The 25,755-nt window shown below is 38.7% G+C and overlaps 2 protein-coding genes across 6 annotated transcripts in view; both read right to left on the reverse strand.

Annotated features, from left to right (window-relative positions):
* Nucleotides 1-11,689, reverse strand: part of LOC121892197 (polycomb protein eed) — a 31,493-nt gene extending 19,804 nt beyond the window's left edge. The window contains exons 1-13 of one of the 4 annotated variants that reach the window (XM_042405109.1): nt 11,457-11,689; nt 11,054-11,241; nt 9,375-9,527; nt 9,166-9,258; nt 8,823-8,888; nt 8,315-8,440; nt 7,925-8,006; nt 6,173-6,264; nt 5,949-6,082; nt 5,749-5,854; nt 5,417-5,575; nt 4,890-4,963; nt 3,629-3,857 (exon numbers count right to left, since the gene is read on the reverse strand). In XM_042405109.1, coding sequence (XP_042261043.1) covers nt 3,731-3,857; nt 4,890-4,963; nt 5,417-5,575; nt 5,749-5,854; nt 5,949-6,082; nt 6,173-6,264; nt 7,925-8,006; nt 8,315-8,440; nt 8,823-8,888; nt 9,166-9,258; nt 9,375-9,527; nt 11,054-11,173 — 1,332 coding nt within the window. In that variant the 5' untranslated portion in view covers nt 11,174-11,241; nt 11,457-11,689 and the 3' untranslated portion in view covers nt 3,629-3,730. Of the gene's footprint in view, nt 1-486; nt 583-1,934; nt 2,261-3,628; nt 3,858-4,889; nt 4,964-5,416; nt 5,576-5,748; nt 5,855-5,948; nt 6,083-6,172; nt 6,265-7,924; nt 8,007-8,314; nt 8,441-8,822; nt 8,889-9,165; nt 9,259-9,374; nt 9,528-11,053; nt 11,242-11,456 lie in introns of those variants that run through there. The other 3 variants (XM_042405108.1, XM_042405106.1, XM_042405107.1) reach the window with 3 other exon arrangements.
* Nucleotides 11,690-12,540: 851 nt separating this feature from the next.
* Nucleotides 12,541-25,755, reverse strand: part of LOC121892196 (NACHT, LRR and PYD domains-containing protein 12-like) — a 171,569-nt gene continuing 158,354 nt past the window's right edge. For both annotated transcript variants that reach the window (XM_042405103.1, XM_042405104.1), the window contains 3 exons: nt 18,035-18,211; nt 14,928-15,101; nt 12,541-13,897 (listed from right to left, as the gene is read on the reverse strand). In XM_042405103.1, coding sequence (XP_042261037.1) covers nt 13,891-13,897; nt 14,928-15,101; nt 18,035-18,211 — 358 coding nt within the window. In that variant the 3' untranslated portion in view covers nt 12,541-13,890. The remainder of the gene's footprint in view (nt 13,898-14,927; nt 15,102-18,034; nt 18,212-25,755) is intronic.

A 25,755-nucleotide genomic window follows, 5' to 3' on the forward strand; every position in this document is an offset into this window, starting at 1 on the left:
ATTTATGTTTATTTAAGCACAAAGCAAGGCTTAATCTAAATTACATTTTGCATCGAGGCCCAATCTTGGGTTCAGGGTCTGTCAGGGATCCTGGACCAGTCCAGCTCTGCTCCACAGAGTATTCATTTGGCATTTTAAGAGTTTAAATTTGCAGCAATAGCATTTAAAATAATAATTTGAACATCAAACATTTAGGTTTATAGGAATAATAGCACACCGAGATGTAAAATATCAGTGCTATTGAACATGATTATGACAATTTAGAATAGTAAATGCACTATTAAGTCTTGAAATTACTGCAAACTTTCCAGAGCAGAATGCAACAGTAAGGACTACATCTAACTAATCAACAATAAATCACAAAATTAGAAAAGGTTTTTGCCACCAACTTAATTTAATTTGAATTAATGAATGTCCCCACTACACACATCTGGCTTATCTTCTATCCTTTTTTACTTTATCTTCAGTTTTTAATACGCTGCCTACCTGCATCCTGAGTACCCGCTGTCACGCCTTGCTGTCTTAACTTTTCTTTTGGCACCTGCATGCAGAATAAATATTTTCTTCCATGTGGCATGTTATCTTTGAGGATGAGAGATAGAAATTAACCATTGGGCAGCTGCTGCACCAATCGAATCTATCCACTTAAATAATCTACCTGTTAACACCAGGCTCAGCATCATTGATTGGCTTTATGCTTGTAAACCTATCTTACAGTTTACATCCTGTATCACTCTCATTATTCACTTCAGTTATTCTCTCATATGTGTTGTTACATTTCCAAAACCATCTAGAAATACTTATTTTAATTTAAACTTCTTTGTAGTTTCCAGGAGACTCACCTTGTTCACTCCTGAGAAAAATCACAATTACAGCAAAGTTTAAAGCACCACAAAATGTGTGAAAGATCATAAACTCTTTAAGAGCTGCTGCGGTTAATCGATTAGTCGATAGTCGCCAACTATTTTGTTTATCAATTAATCATTTTCAGTCATTTTTGAAGAGACAAAATACTAAAATTCCCTCGTTCCAGCTTTGCAAAAGTGACTATTTTCTGGTTTCTTTAGTCTTCTATGACAGTAAACTGAATATTTTGGATTATGGACTGTTGTTCAGGACAAAACAACACATTTTTGGTTGCATCTTGGACTTTTGGAAACAGTGATCAACATTTTTTCACCGTTTTACAGATCAAATGAATATAATCGTTACTTACAGCCCTAAATTCTTTCAAACTGTTTCGTTTAAAAAAGCTCAATGACTTTTAAAACTTTGTTGTTTTAAGTGGAACAACCTACATATAGAAAATTATGATAAATGAAATAACTCCACACTTTGTTAGATGTGTAACTCTAAACCCTTCTAGTAGATTCAATCCTTGCATGATTACATTACAACTACTTGGCAGACGCTTTTGTCCAAACTGGACTTACAATAAGTGCATTCAACCTCCATAGGAGCACAGTAGGTGTTACAGATTCATTCACTTTCACTTCCACACAATAAGTCTCTTGTCCAATGCTGGCTGCTTCCAGGACAAATCAACTGATCTGACTTGTTGCATGCAGAGTTTCCTTACTTTTTTTTTTGGCTCGTGACACCTTAAAGTTGACTTGTATCTATTTAATCCAAACAGACTGTACATGTCTATTAGTGTTGACCGGCTCAGTGACTTTCTCTTTGAATTTGAATCATTTGAGACATAAAGAGGTGAAACTATCCAGTATTTCACAAGAAAAAAAAACACAAAAATTGGAGAAAATAGTTTTGAGCAGCATAAATATTGTTTCCTTTGATGTTTCATCGACTTATTAAGCTCTGATTTACCAAAATCAAGTGATTTGCAGCAGATGAATCTAGACGACTTTTTTTTTTTTTTTAAAGAGAGGTGAATCACATACACGCCAGGTCATCAGCTGTAGATGAAGGCCTACCTTGAAGTCAGGCGCACATTGTCTCCTGCTGCCGCTGGCGCATTGGACGCCGCAGGTGCATTCCGGCTTACAGAGACACTCCACCATACAAATCTGCTCTCCGGCACCATTAGAGACATACTTGGACAGACTTTTAGGCGACTTCGGCGAAAACATGTCCGAGCTGCTCTGATGCCGCTTGGCTTATCTTCACCTAGTATCAAAGTCGGAGGGCAAAAGTCCGCAGTGGGCGAGCGCTGCGTCCTGTTCCTGGAGATAAGAGGAGCGCAGCGCTGCGCCGGTGCGCACTCCGGCTAAACGTCATTTTTTTTTGCGTTCAGCTCTCATGCTGGGGGTTTTTGATCAGGGGGGATTCATGAGGACGGAGGAGAGGGGGGGGGGGGGGGGAAGCCTGCGATCACATGACTTCTGCATGTTGGAGGAGAAAGTGAAGAGAAGACAATCACGACTCAAAATCATTGTATTAAACTGCAGTTTGTTAGGGTCACAGTAGTTATTTTACGGGGAAGTTGGTGTCAGAAAATGAACAATAGTGTGTGTAGAAAAATAAGTTTTATTCAAGTCCAAATAAATTCAAATACAAGGACTCCATAAAGGCAAAATGACCCTCCACTCCTCCCTTCAGCTGACCTTTAGGCTATTACTGGGACTCAAAAAGAAAATCCCGTTTTCTACTGTAAGTATTTTAATCAAATGCCAACTGAGCCTAATTACTCCTCTGTTACAAATGACTTCAATGCAATTTCATGTGACTTTTTGCCTGGTAAATAACACAAGATTCAAATAAAAGAACAATATTTTTCAGTTTCAATACTCTGAATTGCACAAACTGACTCTAGAGTTTCAATTTACAAAAAAAACAACATTTTATTGACTGCACTCAATAAAGCCTCCAATGTCACACTGAATGACGCAAAAACAGTCAAAGTGTGTGAGTGTGAGTGTGTAGGTGGAAGGGAGGGAAGGGGGCATCAAAACAAACCAGGTGGGCTTTAAAAAAAAAAAAAAAAAAAGATGCAAAGGAATGTAGGAAAACTTAGAAGACAAAAAAGGAAAAGAGAAATCTTAATTTTTATTCTGTGAACTCATGAATATAAAAGGTGGCACACTGCAAAAAAAAAAAAAAAAAAAAAAAAAAAAAAATCCATCTTTGGTCATTTTATCTACTGTGTTTTTCTTAAAAAGAGTGAAAAAACCTGCCGGGTGGATGAGATGACCGATGCTTCCACTCGTCTCTAAATTATTTCCCTGATATCAGAGAAATCGGGTGATTGATTAATCTAATAATTTCCAAATAATGACACTGCATAGGAATCTAGAAGGCACTCTGAGGGCTTAACATTACAACATACTCTTATTATTCCTATTTCTTACAGTCAAAACATTCACTTATGATTTAGAACAAAGTATAACTTTACTTTCATGGCTGTGGCTGAAAAAACGTTCATCTAATAACAGAAATCCCACATCACCAATCATGTTTTACTAGATTAAAAACTTCTTATAAATCTGCTGTTTGTTTTTTTTTTCTTTCTCAAAGCTCCTGTTGGCAGACAAACAGGAAATGAAAACAATCTCCTTGGCTGGAGAAACAAATGGAGTCACCTCATCTCGGCACAATTTCCCACCTTTTTTTTTTTTTTAGGGAATATTTTTAAGACCACACGGGAGACTAAATGTTCAAACGGACGGGGTTTTTTTTTTTGCAGTGTAGATCTGTACGACAGGGCGACACGTTGAGGGGGCGGGGTAAAGGTGAGCAAGGGGAACAACCGAATTCCTTCGCTCGAAACTCTTCAGCGCTGTCGATCCCAGCGCCAGATCGAAGCGTCGTCGCACACAGCTATCAAAATGCTGCTGTCACGGCTGAAGCTGGTTTGCCGGATGGCCGACGTGCATTTGGGGAGGGTCAGTGTGGTGCACCTGAGGAGCAGAGAGGAGACTGTTGAGCGAGGTTTAAAACAACCGTAGACATGCTGACAGCAAATCAATCAAATACTGCAGGAAATCCACACTGAGCCTCACGCAATAAAGTCCTACAAGCTGCCGTCGTATAACAAACGTTTGTGTTTTTCACTCTATATTCAGCTCTGTGACCGGCAAGACTGAAACTACACAAAGAGGAATATTTCAGCTTGTTTTTGATTCAATTCATGAATTATTTGTAATGTATACAATTAAACAAAAGGCAAAAACTTAGAGTTTTACTGACTATTATTTTGGTGAATTTAATGAGAAGCAAGGTGTCTTTAAACTGCTCGTTTTGTCTGTCCAACGGTCCAAAACACAGATATTCAACTGAAAATCATTTCTTCTTCTTTATTTGCTCGATAAAAATGATGACTGAATGATTGATTTGCAGAACTGTTCTAGATCTCAACTGATCGATCACATCAGTAAATAAAACAAACCGCCACCTCATTCTCAATTACTACTTTTTATGTTACGTTGGCCTTGAATGTTTTAATACGACCGTGGTCAAAAGTTAGTTTTTTTTTCTTCGTCATGTTTGCATCAATCACCAACATTTCCAAATGATGCATTGTGGTGAGAATCATGACAGGATATTTGCTTCACAAAACACGCACAGTTGAAGATGAACACCTCTTACAATCTCAACAAAAACATTAACTTTGTATTGTTAGGTGTTTCTATTATTTTGTCTACACCTTTCATACTGAAATAGAAAGTTTAAACCAAAGCCAGTGATTCAGGATGTCTGGCAGAGTCAACTGCAACTACTTTAGCAGAGTTGATGACACTGATATGACAGCCGTAGCTGTGTGTAACGTCACACCTGCTTCAGTCTGCTATGAAACATTTCATTCATATTTCTGGCAGATTCAGCTGACAGTCATCAGTAGTGTCCTGGCTGTGGATGCGGATTTAAACTGAGATTTATCTGTTGTTATAAAAAAAAAAAAAACTCTCTTTCCTCCGGCGTTGTTAACTTACTTTGCTTTGTGTGGGTCTTCCACTTCGAGGTCCCAAACGTAAAGCTTCCCCACCTGGTTTCCCAAAGCCAACATCTGTGAAAGAGCATCACAGAAGGCTAAACATTACCAACAGGAACAAGATGTAACCAACACTTTGTCTGAGTTTGTGCTGAGATTTTAATTCCAGACTTAAAGCTGAAAACACACAATTTTAATGCAACAAAACCTTTAAAAAATAATGCACCTCATCAATATTAGGGTTGAAAAGGTAAATAGGGTTAGGGTTATCTATATTCATTGATTAAAAAAACAACATGATTAACACTATGCACAATTATTTTTAAAACTGTCCTTCAGTTTCTTCTTCTGTATCTATTAAAAACTGTTGAAGCAATCTACAAATAAAAAGTCATTTTGCCATGACTTTATTATGACTATAGTTGATTTGCATCTATTATGTGTGTAAAGCAATTGGAACAAACTCTTAACTGTGATTTATAAAACGACCATATACGCAGCTACAGATGGAAAAATCAGATATTTCACCTTCTGCCAGAAGTCCATGGAGAAGCGCATGTACCAAATGTCACACTGGCTGTAATCAAAGCGTCCGAGAATCGTCACGTTTGACTCGTTCGGTTTAATGTGGTCGATGTCGTCCTCCATCTTTCCTGGTTTCCAACACACAATGGCATTTTCACAGGACTACAAGGAGACAAGAAAGATTAATTAATAACTTATTAAACTACCTCACACAGTTGTTTCACCTCCATTTTTTTTTTTGACATTCTGCTATTTTATCAGATAAATTATGTGTAATTTTAGGACATTCTTTACGTTCTGTGTCTTTAGTATCTTTACACTCACTAATAACTTGCCTTGGAAAGGATAAGGTCCCCGAGCCACCGCACACAGTCCACATAGTTTCTATGGATGTCTCGTGTTGAGAAGTCAGGGAAGTGAATTTTCTGTGAGACGAAAGGCCTGAAGAAAACACGTTGGATCAAAAAGTTTTACACGGATTAAAATGTGACATGAAAATCCCACTTCTGAGTGTGTCTGTGTGTGTGATTTTTACCTGTTGGTCTTGGAGGGGTTGTACTCATAAGATCCACGAATTGCTTTCTGCATTCTCTCTGAATTAATACGCCACAGTTTTAGGGAGTGGTCCATCCCACATGACATAATTTTTTCACCCAAGAGATCAAAATCCTGCAGTTGGATGAAAAAACAACAACAACACATCTTAAACGCCATCTAGTTTTTCTGTGTTAGTGGATTATTCTTCAGATGGTTACTCACAGCGCTCAGGACTTCATCTCGATGACCTTCAACGCCTCCAAATATGGCCACTAATGTGTCTGTCTGTATATTCCATAGACGAAGGGCATGATCTGAGGAAACAGAGATACAGCGTAAAACGGACTGTTTGTTCATCAGGAAAATTTTACTGAAAACTGAACAAATACTGGAGAGATATTTATTTTCCTCTTTACACCTTAATTAATTTAACGCAGCAGTAGAACAGCTGAAGTTTCACCTCCTCTGCACCGATCCAACAGCGACAATCATGATCCTACGTCCACACTAATACGATTTCATTTTAAAATGAAAACAATCTCAGAAATCATTTCTGTCAATGCTAACACGCGTGAAAACGAATATCACATGACCATTCACGTACACTGGGCATGTGCGTGCCGGTGTAAACAGGAAGCAGATTGTCTACTCTGCGGTTGGTCGCTTACTGGCAGAAAATACTATAGAAGAAGACCAGCTGCTAGCATAGCCAAGGTCAGCAACACATGTAATTTGTTATACACGTTGAATTAACCACCGGTCGTCAAGGCTGATGTCCTTTCTTTTCTTCTGGAAAAGGGTCACGTGACAGGGGCGTGACGAATCAGGGAAGGACACGTCGTGACTGACAACACCCAATCAGGAAGTGAACGTGGGTATCTGCGTCATCGTTTTCAAAAGACCGTCCAGATTAAAACGCAATCCCATCAGTTTTCAAACCAAAAAACAAGGTCAGCAGGTGCAGTAGTGTGGACGCTGGGCGTAAATGTAGCAAAAGTTTTTTAAAACTAAAACGTATAAGTGTGGATGTAGCATAAGAAAAAATGAAATGTGCCCAGTCAACATTCACATGATTAAATTAAAGATTAAACTTGCTTGCTGCTGTTCACATGACCCTCATCAAACAAACCACACTGTCGGATTAAGGAACCACCTGACAATCACGCTGTAAAAACAACACCCTGAACCATCCTCGCTATCCGTCAGCAGTCTGACAACATCTTTACTGTCTAGATTGTGCTCCTGAATTGAAATTGTGATACTGTAATCTACTTCTTTAATGTTTTCTATACTTTATATGTGTGGTTATAAACAAAGAGGGAAGCAGCAAACCAGATAAGAGAGAACTTTTATTGTCAAGAGGAGATCAATAAAGCCATCAAACTTGAAGTTATTACATAAGAATATGGTCTTTTTATGTGTCACTGCTGTTGTATTTACCTCACAAAGGAATATATGTGGCCGACCATCCGTCTTTTAGAAAAATGTGATTAGAAAGTGGTGATGTTACGCTCGAAGCAGACTATCTGACAGTATCTTCGACCTTTCAAAGCAAACGTATTGCAGTAAGATGTGGCGATGCCTCGTTTCACAGCACCAATAATCATACGACCATCCCAAACGAGGCCTTGTTACGTCACACTCGTATCAGAGACGTGTTGCGCTGGTTTTGGATACAGGCTGAGCTTCTCAATCTGCCACAACGTCTAAGAATACAGCTGCAGACTGTTAAATATGATCTAATAGTATAGATGTAATTGAACAGAATAACAATAATGAAAGCAGTGAGATCACTTCTATTCTAACAGTTTCATTAATGTCTCAGATTGAATCCATCCATACAAATGCTTCCAAACAGTCAACCGTTTTTACATACAACTGCTTTAGAAAGCTTAATTTCTCCCTTCACTATTAGAAAGGTATGGTATAAATGTTTTTTATTATTACTGAAGTTGTTTTTTTTTTTTTTTTTACCTTTGCTGACAGACAGGAGGAGATTTGGATCCCTCGGGTGAAACTTCAGCTCATTTATGGCGTTCCCATGACCCACATAATGCTGGATTAAAAATACAAAACAAAACAAAAAAGTATTACTTGTAGACATGACAGATTTATTCTGAGCAGTGAACTGTGCCGTAGAATCGGTTTTCCATTAATAACGTTTCTAATGTTTAAATCAGATATATTTATATTGCATCAGTGTGTTCAGGAAGAGGAATGAGGACAAGTGTTTATTGGTAGGAAAAGTCTGGCTGATTATTGGTGAGTTTAGCGAGGAACACACGATTCAAGGTTCCTACAAACTGATCCAGTCCGCTGACTCTGCACACGTTTTATTTTCAGCTGACAGAAGATCAAGTGTACCTTGATGCACTGCATTGTGATGTGATTGATCACTCGGATGATGCCTCTGGACCCGGCTACAGCCAGCAGGGGGTGACTGGTGTTGGTGTCGTAGGTCCAGGCGCACGTGTAGAAGTTCTCATCTGCCTTTGAACAGCTTGAGTCAAGGAAAACAAGACTGAAAGTTTCCTAGAGATCATTTTCCTGAACTTTTATCAAGAGAAGGTTTATTCATTCTTTCCTTTTGTACTGAGACTTTTTTTCCCCTCATCTGGCACCAGTTCTCTGCATAGTTTTTATTTTGTTTGGATAATTTCCAGAAGATAAAGACACAAACCACATTTCTGAGCAAAGACGAGAAGTATGGCCTTATCTTAATCCAGACATTGTTTGAATTCTAAACTGACTAGTGATTAAATATGTTTACTTTGGTTTTCTGTCATTCAGGTTATGTGATAGCTGTTTAAAAACAAGAGCAACTATGTCCTGATAAGACAACAAGGAAGTAGTCGATTAGGTGAAAGGATACATCTGCATCGACGTAAGACTGCAAGAGTCTTATTTCTCCCTGAGAGTGACATTCATACAGAGTTACCTGGTGAAGAAAAGACAATGTGAGTTAAATTTGGACTGAGACGTCAACAAATGACAAAAGAAGTTTTTTACACAAAGAAAAAGTTGATGTGTACACCTGTGTGTGTATATATATATGAGCTAAAACACATTAATAGAGATAAAAACCCTCCCAAAAGTCTAAAATATGAATGTTTTAAACGTCACAGTCCAACAACAGACAAGCAATATCAAGAAATGGTGCCATTTAGAAATACAAAAGGAATAATTTATGACTCAGGTGGCTCATCATCACTTACCCTGTTACTCCCGACTGTGGCAAACACCAGCGGGTCTCCCTCCTTGCTGTGCCAGTTAAACTGGACTCCAAACAGCGGCTGGCCGTGGTCCTCCTGCGGAAATCATTATGTGATCATCAACCAAACTCAAGAGGGTGAAATGAAGTCACCTGATGTGTGGTGTTCATTTGGTGGGTAATCAGACTGTTGAGGATGGTGTGTGCACTCACCCTCAGGCTGTTGACACATTTGAAAGAGTATCTGCACTTCTTGGACTTCCACTTGCCCTTGCCCCAGCTTTTCCTGCCCGGGGCGTTGGCAGTGTTGGTGGGTGTGTCGGGGCGCTCTGCGTTGGTCCCACTCTCAACGCTGACAGCATCATCCTACAAATGCGAAAAGATACAGGTGATGCGTCTTTAAGGTTTATCCTGCAGAAATGACTCTCAGTTAAAACTAACTTCTCTCACAGAGATTCAGTGCTTACTTTTCACATCACAATGACAGAAACAACATTTGTTACCAGTATCTGTTTTCACACTCTTGTACACAAATTATTACTGGCTGACAAGCTAAAACAAACATAGGATGGAACTTTTATTAAGTGCTTCTTGTTATATGGGTTTCACCAAAACACACCTAATTTTCAACACTGTTGACAAGTTAATTGATGTCACACGCAGAAGAAAATCTAACTAATCTAATAGAAATGAATGGCTGCTGTAAACCTGGATGTCTGCACCCTAATATGGGTTATTAAAAGAGGAAAAACTCAGAAAATACCCATAATAAGATTCAATAACCACGTCATTTCAATCAATTAACTAAATTAGATTAGTTACCAACTATTAAATTAATCGCTAACTGTTTTGTTAATAGATTTATCGTTTCAAGTCATTATTTGAGAAACAAAACATCCAAATTCTCTGATTCCAGCTTCTCAAAAGAGAATATTTCCTGGTTTCTTTAGTCTTTTATGATAGTAAACTGAATATCTTTGAGTTGTGGACTGTTCATCGGGACAAAAGATGACATTTGAGGACTTCATCCTGGGCTTTAGGATATGTCATCAACATTTTTTCACCATTTTCTAGACCAAACAACTAATTGAGAAAATAATCGCCAGATTAATCGATAATGATAATAATACTTAGTTGCAACCCTATAGCAATTACCTGCTTTTCACACTTGTTGCATTGTGGAAAAGACTCACTATCACCCTAATGATGTGAACAATAATCTGTATTACGTCCATCCATTTCTGCCACAGTCATACTGTAAATTAGATGAGTATTTTATCTATTAGCTGCAACTTTTACCGATAATATTTTGTTGCAGCATGTACATTAGTCACTAACCTTTAATCACTTTAACCTTGCACAAAGGGTTTAACAATAAGCACTTTATTGACTGTACGTTAGTTCATATTTGCTAAGAGGAAGTAAATAATATCAGATACCAAAATGACTGTGATACGATTATTTACTTTCCAAGTTGGTTGGAACAGTTATTAACTAGTTATTTCTAACAACTCCAAAGTTTACGTCTGCTTAATTAAATAGCTAACTAGAGTCTGCCATAAGTCACAATTCAATTGATCTTTTACCTGTTTCACTTGTATTAGCTGCTACTGCTAATGCTACCGTTAGTTCACACGTGAATGATTGTAGTCGGAGCATATTAAAAACGTCACCAAAGTATGCACAGTACAGATAATCAGTGAGTATGACACTGTCTGTGTATATTAATAAACACGTTTACATTAGAGGTACGTTTGACCAGCTGTTACCAGGTGGACAAAGCTGCTAGCTAACCGCTTTAGCCGGTCGGCTACTTTGGCACGAAGCTAACTCGCCAGGAGCTAATTATGGGACTTCTGTAGCGTAAGAAACAACACGGTTGAACTGCTTACATTCTCGTCTCCTGATAAATCGGGGTTACTGTTCTCGTCACTGCTTAGTTTTTGTTTTTTCGCCGGTATTTCTTTTCCCGCTTGAGAGGGGGACTCGGACATGTTCTTATTTTCCCTCATGTTGGCTCAGACTCCGCCTCTTCCGTTCCGCCGCCGCAAGCGTTGCCGGGAATGGTAGTTTGATTCCACTGTAATTCAACACAAACACCAAACATTTGCTTGTTACAGCTTCCCAAATGCGTAAAGCTGGTTTTCCTCCGCTACATAGAATTTTACTCCGACCTCTAGAAACTTTCAACAGCATTTTTTATTGGTTTAAACTGGTTGAAAAACGAAATAATCCAGAAGACTGAAATCTGAACACACATACATAATACACATTTTTAGATTCAGCGTGACTTACACTTCTCGACGATATCATCATTTGTGATGTGCATTGCGAATAAATGTCCGTAAATCTGCTTAGAAATAAAAGACGCTCCCCATAAGTTTTCTTCAGTATCCAAGTAATCCAACGATGTCTGTATATCCATGGCAACGCTATACGTCCGGCTTATCCCCCTAAAGCATTATGGGAAATGTTGTTCCAAAACTGAGAGCATGATTATCCTTCAAATCAGTGATGTGTAAGTCTGTCTGTTGTGAATTAGAGCTATTGGCTGGTGTTTAGTACCGACTGGTATCTTACAGAATAACTTGACAGCAAAGAGCAGCCAATAGCAGATAAACTGTTCAGTAGTAGCCTGCTTTCACCAGCAGATGGCAGCGTTATTCTATTGCTGTGATTGACTGACCTGCTGCATGTAAACTCCTCCTGTTTCCTTGTGTACATGTAGTCAGAGATGTACCTGCACAGGTGACTTAACAGTCAACAAGTCTCAACAGTATGCCTGTATGAAGACTCTGTACATATGAAATGAATGTGGTGGACAATAAATCTAATGAGTTTATTTTGTATGATAAAGAATGAATTCTTCAATAACTAACAGTCACCAATGTTACATCTTTGCCCTCAAATCAAATAGCACTGAACTGTAGGAAGTAACGATGTTTTAATATGTTTTAATGCTGTTAAAAGATGCTGAAAATGAAAATAAAAACTGTTATTTTCTGTTCAATGACACTGTGTACAGCTAAAGAAAGACTGAACTAAAAGTGTGTACAAGAGAGTCATTCCTGTGGTGCGTTCATGTGCTAGTGTGATAAAATGGACATTAGGGCATTCAGGTTTGCATCTTTTCAGTCAAAAGTTAAAGTTACCTTTAACTACCTTTAGAGTTTAAAAGTTAAAAAGGAAAATACTAATTTGGTCGCTTCATCAAATAAAAAGGCTGCTGTTCTTAAGCCGAGTGTCAAAACTCAGAAGACACAAGTTAACACCTGAAAGCACCACAGAAAAAAACATCAGCTATCACAGAGCAGTCTTATAAGTTTTATATTATCAGCACTACTACTGCTCAATGTTTTGCATTTTTACACAAAAAAACCTGAAACAACTTATGCAATGATGAAACAATGATGCTGGTTGAAACACTGACAGTCGATATGAACAGGAACATGTTCAGGGGCTGTAATCTCTTCTGCAATAATACAAGATGAAAAACTCAAAGACAGCAGACTCATTAATGCACTTACTGTAATAATGCAAATGTTTACACCAAGAGCTGAGATTGAACAAGCTGTGGAGAGAAAGTTTAGTCCTGGGTGCATCCAGCAGCTGGTGGACATTCAAAACACCTGAATAGTCAAAAGAAATACACTGAAAATCCAGAATTGGAGAACAAATAAGCTTTATTTACCACCAGCAGGCCTGAATTATATCAGTCTTTATATCTGACAACTTGGAAACAGGTGGGACAGGCTGTGGATGTCAGGAAGTGTGTGTTAATAACAGCAGTAATACAATCTATTACACAATTCATCAAAAAAAACAAAGATATAATGAAACTTTGCACTAATATGAATGACACTTGACCTCACCTGCAGGCTGATTGCTGCATTATTTGCTGAAAGATGTAAAGAAATATTATCTGGAAAGTAGCTGCAATACTGCATCATTACACATGGTGGAGCTGCAACACAAAAATACTGCAGCGCCTTTAATCCTTACAGGAGTTCAGCCAGCAGTGGTGGAAAGTAACTGAGTACATTTACTCAACTACTGTACTTAAGTACAATTTACAATTTATATGTGCTTGTACTTAAAGGTTATAGTGTCAAGTGATTCTGCAATAATCTGCAGTGTCACTCTGGTTTCAACAGATACAGATGGTCACATGTCTGAAAGTAAAGAGACATTTAAAACTTATATACATTTAAAACATATATACAACTTATATACAAAGGCAGGAAAGTCTTTCTAAACAAGCCTCTGCTAGAGATGATCCACATGGACCAAAATCCAGACTGAGACTCAGGTCCAGGAGGAGGGTGGAGGAGGTGGTTGAGTGGAGGAGTCTGGGTGTGTCTGCAGAGACTGTGTAGAAGGACAGAGCAGCAGCAGAGCAGTCCAGATACACTGATGATACTCTGTCAGATCCAGAGGAACACACAGGGATGATGGTGGACTTGACTTTGTGTGTGACAGTGGAGCTGTTCTCAGATCAGTTCAGACTGCAGCACTGAGACTCATCTCCACTTCTTCTGATTCCTCTGTCAGTCACTGCTGGATGAAGCTCTCCTCTCCACTCTACCTCCCAGTAACATGGCCCAGTCAGAGTCTCTCTACACACAAGCTGCTGCTGCTGCTGCTTCAACCTCTCTGGATCATCAGGATACAGCTGATCCTCTCTCAACACGAACTCCTGGATGTTCACTCACTCTGACAGAGATCATCACTACAAGCTGATGAGAGAAGAAGAAACAACAGAGGTCATAAATCAGTGTTTAGTGAGACTCACTTCATCAGCTGTCAGTCAGTGATGCAGCACATCCAGTATAAAGACCAGCAGGGACTTCAGTCCTGTTCAGACCAGAAGTGGAGCAGCTGTGCAGCGTAGCCTGCTTCCTCTCAGCTCTCATGTTAACATGTTGGAGTGAACACACTGAGCTCCGATCTCACAGACCTGCAAAGACTTTTGGCATCAAGTCTGTTTACTCTGCAGATTTCACTGAAGTACACAGAGGAAATAAAGTGCAGAGAGTCATGAACACATCATTACTGCACAAACACTTTAGTGACACGTTTACTGTTGTTACATGTGACCTGCTGTTAAAGTGAAAGCAAGAGTCTCTGTGTGTTGATCAACATCTTATCTGCTTTTGAAATATCATTTGACAAATAAAAATGGAGGCTGTCATTGAAAATATTTGGAGGAAACAAAATAAGTGATGGACAGATATAAAGATGTGATTCCTGGACTTCAGCAGAGGTTCTGGTCTGTATAAAGACCACATGGTTACTAAACGTAATGATGGTTCTGTGAAATCAGAGCCAGTGATTTGCAGGCTTCAGTCAGACTGATCTTAGAGCTCTGACAAAGATGAACTGATCAATTCTTTAGTGTTGAAATGAGAGAACAAACACTTTCAGATCAGATTTGATGGTACGACAGTTGGATGAATGAGGACCACTGTCTCTATACATCTTGTAGACATGAACAACAACAACAACAGTCGTCTTCACATCGACTCAAACACATGATCACAACAAGCTTCTGGCTGATCTGATTGGCTGACTGTTCTCTCTCTCTCTCTGTCGTTGTGTCTGATCCTGAAGCCTGTCACCGTTCTCCTCTCACAGCTTCACTGAGGAAAGCAGCCACTGAGAAGGTTGGAGGTTCACCAGGAAATACTGGATCTTTGCTTTGATACTAACTGTGTTTAATACAAAACTGCTGAGACCAGCACGGACTGACTCCAACTCTCTACTCACATCAGAGTCTTCAGTCTACAGTCTGGACTCTCCTTAAGATCAGACAGCAGCTTCTTGTCTGAAGAACTCAAGGAGTTGTAGCTCAGATCCAGCTCTTTCAGGTGGGAGGGGTTGGACTTCACAGCTGAGACCAGAGAAGCACAGCTGATCTCTGACAACCTGCAGTACCTCAATCTGAATAAAGAAGAAATCATGTAGTGTTAGAAGCAGATTATTGTGTTTGAAATCATTCAATGTTTCATAATCTGTTCAGAGCTGAAGAAGGTTTAGAATGAACAAGTTTAGAAAATGGAAACTCCAAACACCTGAACCCAACAGGATGCAGGTTAAAAACTGTCAAATACAAACAGTGAAAAAGAGCTTCATTAATATTAATGACAACATGCTGCTACTTCAATAAACACACAGTGACTTAACAGTGAATTAGCCAGTGCAGCTTTTTCATGTTATATTAAATATGAAGACCAAAAAGATGCTCAGTGTGGATCACTATAAAGTCTATGTGGTCACAGATGTTTTAATGTTATCAAAATTGATTTAAAATAAAGATCTGAATGTTTGAAAGTTTGTATCCACTCTGCTGAGGAAACTCATGGACTTCAAGTGGGACTTCATTTAAGATGGTGAGATTACTCAATCCCATTACTCGCTTCTATTTATCAAAACACCAGCTGGTCTCATTCATCTAATTCTTTCTCCCTCTCAATCTCACACACACAACACACACACACACACAACACACAACACACACACACACACACAAACACACACACACACACACACACACACACACACACACACACACAGTCAGAGGGCTACCAAGGCTAGACTGGGAGAACTGGTGTCTTTGACTGGGCCATAAGTCATTAACTAACTCACTCCCCTGCCATCGCCCAATACTTGGACTTCTGCACTTAACCGTGTTCCTTGTTAGAGCCTGACATACAGTTCATATTTGGACATGATGTAACATGTCTGCTGCTGTTCATTATATTTTCATTTATATTTCAACTGTTTTTGACACACAGCATTATATTGACAAAACATCTTTTATTTATGTAATGTTCATCTTTTTATTTGTACCACTGATATGCCTTAAGGCTGGACAATATCTCCAGTATATTCAGATGTTACATGATATAGAGCCAGATATTATCTGAGAGTTTGCTTGTAATTCTGTGATGTAGCTCAGTTGTCTGTAACTGTTGCTGCTCCACAAAGCAAGGTTAGTAAGTTTACCACATGACTTTAAAAATGGTAAAACTGCTGAAATTTGCTTTGTTATCATGAACTTGAATTGTGAATCATAATTGAATCATATCCAAATAGCTCATTCAAATGTTGCTTTACAGATTCAAAACACTATCATGATGATGTCATCTTTTCACACTTATCTGCCTAACTTTCTAATCCTGCTTTGTGGAACAGTCCTCTGGTTAAAAGCTGCTTAACAGCAAATGATGCAGTTTTATTCAACTGAACTGTTCTGTTCTGGTCACCTGCTTTGGTTTTCTAAACACCGTTTCATATTTTGAAATATATTTTTAGTCAAAAAAGGTGATACTGTATAGTTGATCATGTCAATATTTCTGAGCCTAAGTGCCTTGTACTACTATTTCCATCAAAAAGCCAAAGACAGTTTGAGAGAGAACGCTCTGTTTCAGCTTTTTGTTTAACATGCAATTGTTCTACATGTGAACTTTCCAACTTTATATTCAAATAAAAAGTCAAATGCAATAAGAAGCTGTGTTTTTTTCTCTTACATTGTAATTACATGATTGAAATATCAGTGATTTAGCTCTGTTCTTCATTCCTAAACAACATTTTGTTCTGGTTTGCATTATGTGCTTGTAGCCAGCTTTGGACACAGATTTTATGAAGAATGACAACCAGGTCTATTAAAACCATTTTCTTAGCAAAAGTGCCTTTAACTGTATGTATTGTGACTATTCCTATGTGTCTAACCTGCGAAGTCAGTATTCATTTAGGTTAAAAAATAGATTTATTAAAATGTTTGTAAAAAAAACAAAACAAACTAAATAGTTCAATCAAACAAATCTGTCAACTGTAAGATACTGTAAAAGAAAAAAAACAGTTCTATTAATAAAGCAATGAAAAACCAGATCATACTGTATTTTTCATTAACAACACGAAACCATAAATTTTAGTGACAGTAAAAAAATGTTAATTTTACAGTAACTTAATGGCAACCCTGCTGCTAGTTGTTGAATGTTTTTACAGGAAGTTTTAACAGTGTGTGTGTAGAGGTGTGTGTGTTTCTACTGTAGCAGCCTGGTGTCATCAGGAGATTTAATGAAGGTAAACACAGTGAACGGTGGTGCGTAACGGCACTGCGCTCTGGCGCAGCACTTCTCAGAGGCTGCAGATTTATCAACATATCAGTCCTGCTGACTTCAGATGCTGCAGGGATTTAATCAAGTGAAGGAGAAGCTTTTCATACAGTATAAACAGCTGTGGACAACAGATACTGTAACAATCAGCCACATTCATTTATACATCACTGCACACTGATTTACTGACTTTCCTGCTTTAACCACATTAAACCTTATTTTCTGTGCACATGTTGGTTGGAGAGTGTTTAATAGAAATAAATGATTTATATTTGAAGCATTAAACTGTTGTTGCAGCATGTCTGCATCCAGTAGACTATTTAGTATGAAACACAGGCGCCTGATACTGTATCAGTAGCCTATGTGACGCTCACAAAAACAAAGGGATTTTATGAGGATGACGTATGACTGCAGCGTTCTACTATAGTCATACGTCATTGTTCAGTTTTAACAACAGCTGACATTTTTGATCTTTGAGCACAAAATTAAGTTATTTGTCCACAAATATTTGGTGAACATTGTGGCTAATCAACATGGTCAGAAAATGACTCAGAAAAATATGAAATGTCTCAAAAATACCAAAATACACTGGAGGGAGGCTTTAAATAGTATTTAAATGTTTGAAAACAACATTTGAATGTGTAAATCTGAAGGAGATTTTACCTCATAAAAATCATCCTTATGTCTGCAGTTTAGTGTCACCACAACTTTCACATCATATTAATCTCAGCACAGAAGTAAGAAATGGTGTCTGACCTCAGAGTCTCCAGTCTACAGTCTGGACTCTCCAGAAAATCACACAGTAGATTTGTTCTTGAACCGTTGAGACTCTTGTTGTCACTCAGTTCCAGCTCTCTCAGATGGGAGGGGTTGGACTTCAGAGCTGAGAGCAGAGAAGCACAGCTGATCTCTGACAAACTGCAGTAAATCAATCTGAATAAAGAAGAAATCATGTAGCGTTAGAAGCAGATTACATGGGTGCAAGAGCTCCGTCTACAGACGGATTTCCATCAAAAGTGAATTATTTATTCCATCATAGTCTGTTTATTTTTACCACTAACACAAAAAAGATTTTACTCTGCCACCACATTTCTGCTTTTTTCACTTTGTAAACGATTAAACGGCGAGGGAAAGAGATGCTTGTTGTTCCAGACATCAACGCTTGTTCCAGCTTCCTGCGGTTGTTTATGCATCGATTTTACGTCTGTTTTCTCCAAAATAATCAAAGGTATGGCAGTTTTATTTAATGTGCACTTATTTCTCTGTAGGGATGGGTACCGAAACCCGGTATTAAACGAGCCCCGACGATAAATTATTAAAGACTGTAGTATTGATAAGCTCCGATGTTACCGGTTCTTTTATCAACACTTTTTAATGTTTTGGTGTAATTTATTCTCAAACTGCAGCCTCTCCTCCACACACACACACACACACAAACACAAACACAAACAAACACACAGACACACACAAACACACAAACAAACACACAGACACACACAAACACACACACACACACACAGACACACACAGACACACACACACACAAACACACACACAGACACACAGACACACAAACACACACACAAACAAACACACAGACAAACACACACACAAACACAGACACACACAAACACACACACACACAGACACACACAGACACACACACAAACACAAACAAACACACAGACACACACAAACACGCACACAGACACACACAAACACACAGACACACACACAGACACACACAAACACAGAGACACACACACACACACACAAACACACAGACACACACACACAGACACACACAAACACAGACACACACACACACACACACAAACACACAGACACACAGACACACACAAACACAGAGACACACACACACAAACACACAGACACACACAAACACACACGCACACACTCACACACACAGACACACACAAACACAAAGACACACACACACACAAACAAACACACACACACACACAGACACACACAAACACACACACACAAACACACAGACACAATCACACACAGACACACACACACAAACACACACACACACACAAACACACAGACACACAAACACACACAAACACACACACACAAACACACACAAACACACAAATCACACACAAATCACACACAAACACACAGACAAACACACACACAAACACAGAGACACACACAAACAAACACACACACAAACACACAGACACACACAAACAAACACACACACACACAAACACAGAGACACACACACACAAACACACACAAACACACAGACACACAAACACACAGACACACACACACTCACACACAGACACACACACACAAACACACACAAACACACAGACACACACAAACACACGCACACGCAAACACACACAAACACACACACAAACACACACACAGACACACAAACACACACACAAACACACAAATCACACACAAACAAACACACAGACAAACACACACACAAACACAGAGACACACACACACACACACAGCAAAGTCAGTGAACAGCAGATCACATGTGAAGTGAAGATTACTCGAGTTGACGACAACTACGCTCGTTACTTCTTAAGTGCAATAACACCTTAGCGAGTAAAAAGCCAATACTCTATCAATACACCTGATCAACAAGCATAAACATGTAGAAAAGTGATATTTTCAACTGCTCTGTCCGCAGTCTCTCATCCACCGCTGCTATGTTTTACACAACCACAGCGCGCTAGCTCGGCTAATAGCTAATTGTTAGCAACAAGCTAAAACTAAAGCTGTCTGTATGTAGTCTAACTGTTTAGCTTAGTTTGCCACCAATCTTCAAATTTGGCTCATTGTTGTAAACTCAGCTGCTGGCTGAGACAAAGCAGCCTCTCCTCTCTACCAGCGGTACCTGCAGCAGTCAATCACATCAGCAGCAGAGGGAGGAGGAGGAGGAGGACAGGAGGAAGGACTGATACTGACTAATGTCTGTCTTCTTCTTTCTTTCTAAACTTCACTCGGTATTTTCATGTCAGGAATATTATTTATTTTATTGACATTTTACATTTGTTTCCAGAGATATTATTGAGTTTATAAAGTGACTTTGCTGTTGTAAACATGACTGTTGCAGCTGGGCGGCTGTGGCTCAGGAGGTAGGGTCAGGAGCGGGTCGCCCACTAATCGGAAGATTGGCGGTTTGATTCCCGGCTCCTCCAGTCCGCATGTCGATGTGTCCTTGGGCAAGATACTTAAACCCAAATTGCTCCTGATGGCTGTGCCATCAGTGTGTGAATGTGTATGAATGATTAGATTTCCTCTGATGGGCAGGTTGGGACCTTGCATGGTAGCCCCTGTACCCATTCAGCGTATGAATGTGTGTGAATGGGTGAATGTGATCCGTAGTGTAAAAGCACTTTGAGTGGTCGGAAGGCTAGAAAGGCCCTATACAAGTACAGTCCATTTACCATTTACTGTTGCTGCTCTAGAAACAATGTTTTGTTATATTTATAATAAAAAATAAATTCTAATCCTGTTCTGAATTTATTTTTTTAAAAAAGAATAAATTCAGAACCGAATTTACGGCTCGACTTTAAGGCTTGTTCGATTTCTTTATACGACAAATGGAGAGAAAATTCACAAAAAAAATCCTCACAATGTTTCATCTGCTCTGCACCTCTACTGTGCGCACTGAAAAGGAGGAATGATGCATCACAGACAAACAAAGTCTGTGACCAGATGTCAAGAGGCAGATATTCACATTTTATTACATAATGAAAAGGTCCAAACCTTCAGATGCACAAGAAAGAAAACGGAGAAAAGAGGAGGAGGAACAGAAAGTCCAATATAGAGGTATGTCGTCTTATGTTAACATAGCTAGCTAAGTAGCAATAAAGCTAATGCTAGATAATGATGCTAGGATAGCTGCTGGACTCACATATCGTTACAGATTGAAGGATATGAGACTGAATGACAAGCCAGTAGCGAGCTATCTGGATAACTGCTCCTTCCTACAATGTAAGGCTTTGTGCTGAAATTTCACTGACCAATATCAGTGATAATGGCTAACGCTATATCCATAAAAACATAGATTTCTGCACTGGGTTGCACCAACTATGTGTAAGCTGGCATGAGCCACTTGGCATCGTAGCACATTGTAGTAAACTGGATCAATAGTGAAATATCATATCAATAAATTAGGTCTCTACTGGATTACTGTGCTGCTAAATGGCAACAATTAGAGTTATGTTGTAACTTATCTCCGTGGTGAAAGCTTTTATTTTAGTGATGTATAAATCACAACTTAGTGATAATAATTTACGTTATAACTAAGTTTGAACTGACACACAGCTGGTGCAACAGGCTGCAGCAGTTGTTTGTCTACTCTGCAGCTACATGTTTTTGCTTGTAACAGGCTGATATCTACTCTATAACTGTCCAGATGCACTCAGGAAATATCTGCAGAAGCCTCCAGCTGCTGGAGAAGTTACATCTGATCTCCCATCTACACCACTCTCTGAAGCAGGTCAGTTCAGCCACTTATTTGTGGTCTCTGTGTAACTGATAATACACTGCTATGTTGTCTTTATTATTATTATTATTATTATTATTATTATTATTATTATTATTTGAATGTCACAGATACACCTTGTTAATTTCAAGTCAAATATCAATATTATCTTTTATTAAATGGTTTCTTACATACTTGTGTTATCATGGTAACACTAGTGCAATAAAATATATTGAATCATAAATATAATTTCTATATTATAAAGGGAACATAGCTAACTTAAATACTAATCAATATTAGACTGCAACCATCTATATTTATTCAAGTTGTCTACAGGACACATTAAAGCTAGAATAACTTATTCCATCTAAAATAATTTAAACTTGGATTCTTGACCTTTTTTCACTCATGTAATTGAACAGTTCTGGTCAACTGTTATCTATAATTTATGCTTCAGATGTGTTTATTGTCTGATGTGTTGTCATTTATGAATCATTGTGTGTCCTTACTAAAGGATTAATAACTATATTTACATGTATGTTTAGATTTGCCTGCAGGTGAAGCAACAACAGACACAACAGACACTTCTACTACTCTACAGCCTGCAGACACCATCAACTGGAACAGATCCTGAAGTATGTGAGTCCATCAAGGCAGCAGCTATAGATCCTGCTGACTGGCAGCCCTGTCTGATATGGTGAGGACAGAGATAGTCAGCAGAGGCCATATCAGCTAAAATAAGACTCTACATTTACAAAATGAGAGGATGGGAGAAGTTCCCATCACCACCACTTCTACAGAAAATAAGTGAATGGAGAGAAAATCAAGAGAAGTTGGTTGGGTATATTCCAAGAAAAAATTTTTAAAAAGTCTTTACTGCTTCTGCTGCAACCTGTTCTCACAAAAAACTACAAACTAATCAGTAATTGATTTAATGTCTGGAAAAATTGCAGTGAAATACTCAAAACCCACGAGAACAGTCCAGGGATCTCATTTGTTGAGTAAGCAGGAACGGGGCCTGAAAGAGGCGTACGCCACTTCCCAAGCAAAAGTTGTGATCTATAAAAACAAACTTGATGGGACAATGTGCGCACCTGCACCTAAACTCTTACCCATGCGTAGGAACATTTTAGAGACAGGGGAAATCGACGACGCAGAATTGAAGTGAATTGAAGGCAGATTGTATAATAATCCTCTCACACATTTCATTTCACTTAATATCAAACATCAATTATAGATTTTTAATATTTGGTTATACTGTGCATATATCACCAAGTATGAGTTCCCATGTAGTTTATATGTGTAAAATGGCTACAGTAAACACGGCTGTATTGTCAAGCACAGAGACACTGGAGACACAGCGGTGGCTGCCACACACACTCTGCCTTCTCCAGTCACCTCACCGGCTCATCTTCACCACCTGTGCTCACTGTGTCAATTAGAGAAATACCTGTATGCTGGATTTTGGAGTAAATATAAACTAATATAGTGTTTATTGTATTTTACATATTGAGTGAGTGGTGTAAAAACTACTTATACTGGTTAACTGGGAGCTTGCCCACTGCAGGGTGTGTTAAACATTTAACCAGAGATGTCTGACTTAACAATCCACAGGAATGTTTATTGAGGTTGTATATGGTTGTTTTGGGTTACACACATAATTTCAATACGTGTGAAAACGGGGAAATAAAAGGTTAAATGTCTGTTCATGCCTGTTGCGGTCCTTCCTCTGCTGCTGCTGAGCACAAGTGACAAGAGAGGCTCCGATACACTGACTCTCAACACTGATTGGCCAGGCGTCTAAAGACAGAGAGAGTGATTGGTGCGGCGAAAGAAACACATGTACATGAATATTCATGAAGGCTTTTGCATCATTTATGGTTGAATGTGGGCGTGTAGAGGGCGGGATATGACGCTGATCCATGAGCGCACATTTCCAGGTGGACTGTGATTTATAAAGGGAAATATACGTGCATTCGTGTGTACGCATGGTTTTATAAATCTGATTATTTTTCGGTGCACGCCATTTTCGGCTTTTATGCGCACGTACAATTTTAGTATGGATCCTACACACTGTTTTATAAATGAAACCCCAGAACATTGTGGGCACATGACATCATGGAAGGAGTCATCTATCCAGTGTAATCTATCAATAACCAAGTGCCAGCGTCTTGGATGTTACTAACAGGTAAAGGTAGTTAATAATAGTAATATTTAACAATTGACTCAGTCTTTGAAACGTGATTTGTTTGTTTGAAAAGTAATTGTAATTTATAAAAATATATATTTTTGTCTTGAAACCATTGTGGTGTCTGATGTTTGTTGTCCATATTTTTACTGTAGAATGAGCGGGTGTGTCATGGACTCATGGTTTGGGCTCTTTGTGTTTTTTCTTCTTTTGGTTTTCTGTGTTACACTTGTGTTGTCCAGTCTTTTTGCTCATTCATGTTATTTGAGTTGTATCTTTGAAAGACTGTATTAGATTATTGGTTAGCTTGTAGTGCTGTGTACCTAGGTTGATTTATTCAGAGACACTTTGATTTATGCTGGCTTGTTATTGAGTGCTGTTGTGTTTTCTGGGTTTTACTTTGCTCTGTGTTTCTCTTGTGTGTTCCTTCACTCCTCCTGTTTTCATGTGCTCCTCCTCTCACCTGCCCTGCAGTAGCCTCGTCGGTCCTGCCCTGCTCCTAGTGTCTTCCCCAGCCTATCAGCTCCCAGCCTGCCCTTGTATTGTGCCACCTGTTCCTTGTTGTCTGATTACTTCAGTTTGTATTCAAGTTCAGTTTTCAGTTCAGTCTTTGTCGAGTCGTCTGTTCAGTTAGTCAATTCTGTTCTGTCGTGTTTGCTCAGTTTCCTGCTCAGTCGATTTTTTTTTTGTATCTTGTTCTACTCAGCTCATCCTGCTTTTGTTTTTTCCTGCCAGTCTTTGAAATAAAGACGCTTTTCTTCAGCCCTGCTTTCTGGTCTCTGCATTTGGGTCCACCTGCTCCTCAATGTATGACAGGGTGGTGATGAGGCAGTACTGGTGGGGTAATGTGGTTTGGGGGGGGGGGGCATCAAATCCTAATCTCTCCTAGGGCGCCAACATGTCTAGAGCCGGCCCTGCTGGCAGATTTATTAAAGGAAAGCTTTTACATTTTCAGAGTGAGTGAAGAAATCAGGAGAGAGGAGACAGAAGTGAGGAAGAATTGCAGGATGTAACTTAATGGTGTTGAAAGAAAAACAAGGAGAAAGTAAAGAAGTGATTGAAAAGGAAGAAGGTGCAACTGATTCAAGATTTAAAGAAACAGTTGAAGGAGTAAAGAGAAACACACAGAGGCAGCCCAGGCGTCAGGTGATGGAGAGACATGAACACATTCAAAGCAGGAGGCAGAAAAAACTGTTAAGGTCTGACTTCCACCTGTATCTAGATGAATTACTGTTCTGTAAATATGTTATAAGGCACAATCTGTTATCCAAACTAAAGGACATCCTAACAAACAAAAGTCAAAGCACAAGATTCAAACCTGCTATAAAAGGACTTACAGATGTTTTAACACAGGTACTAACACTACACAACAACTCTGTTAACATGATGTTTTCTTCAGCTGTTAGAAGGTCGTTGACCTCAGTAACTGTTGTAAACACAGCACTAAAACTGACACTTTCAGTTATTAGGAAACAAAATGCTGATTCATCTGATTCATTTATAAGTCAAACTGTTGTCTTGATTTGGCTTTAAGTTGAAACAAATTAATTCCCCATCAGTCACTTTTGTTATGTTGTTATATTACAAACATTGATCTATATTAAGGACCATATAGAGGCTGAGAATCCAGATTTGTTTTTCAGATAGAGACTGATTGGTCCATCTATCATCCATAAGGCCGACGTTTATTTATGTGTTGTAAATAAATACTTTTAATATTTAAACATTAGGTTAATAAATATTGTTAATGTTTGTTTAATATTTATTTACCTATTTTTTGTGCACTTGTTTCATTTC

Source organism: Thunnus maccoyii, chromosome 24 (assembly GCF_910596095.1).
Source record: "Thunnus maccoyii chromosome 24, fThuMac1.1, whole genome shotgun sequence".
Lineage (NCBI taxonomy): Eukaryota > Metazoa > Chordata > Actinopteri > Scombriformes > Scombridae > Thunnus > Thunnus maccoyii.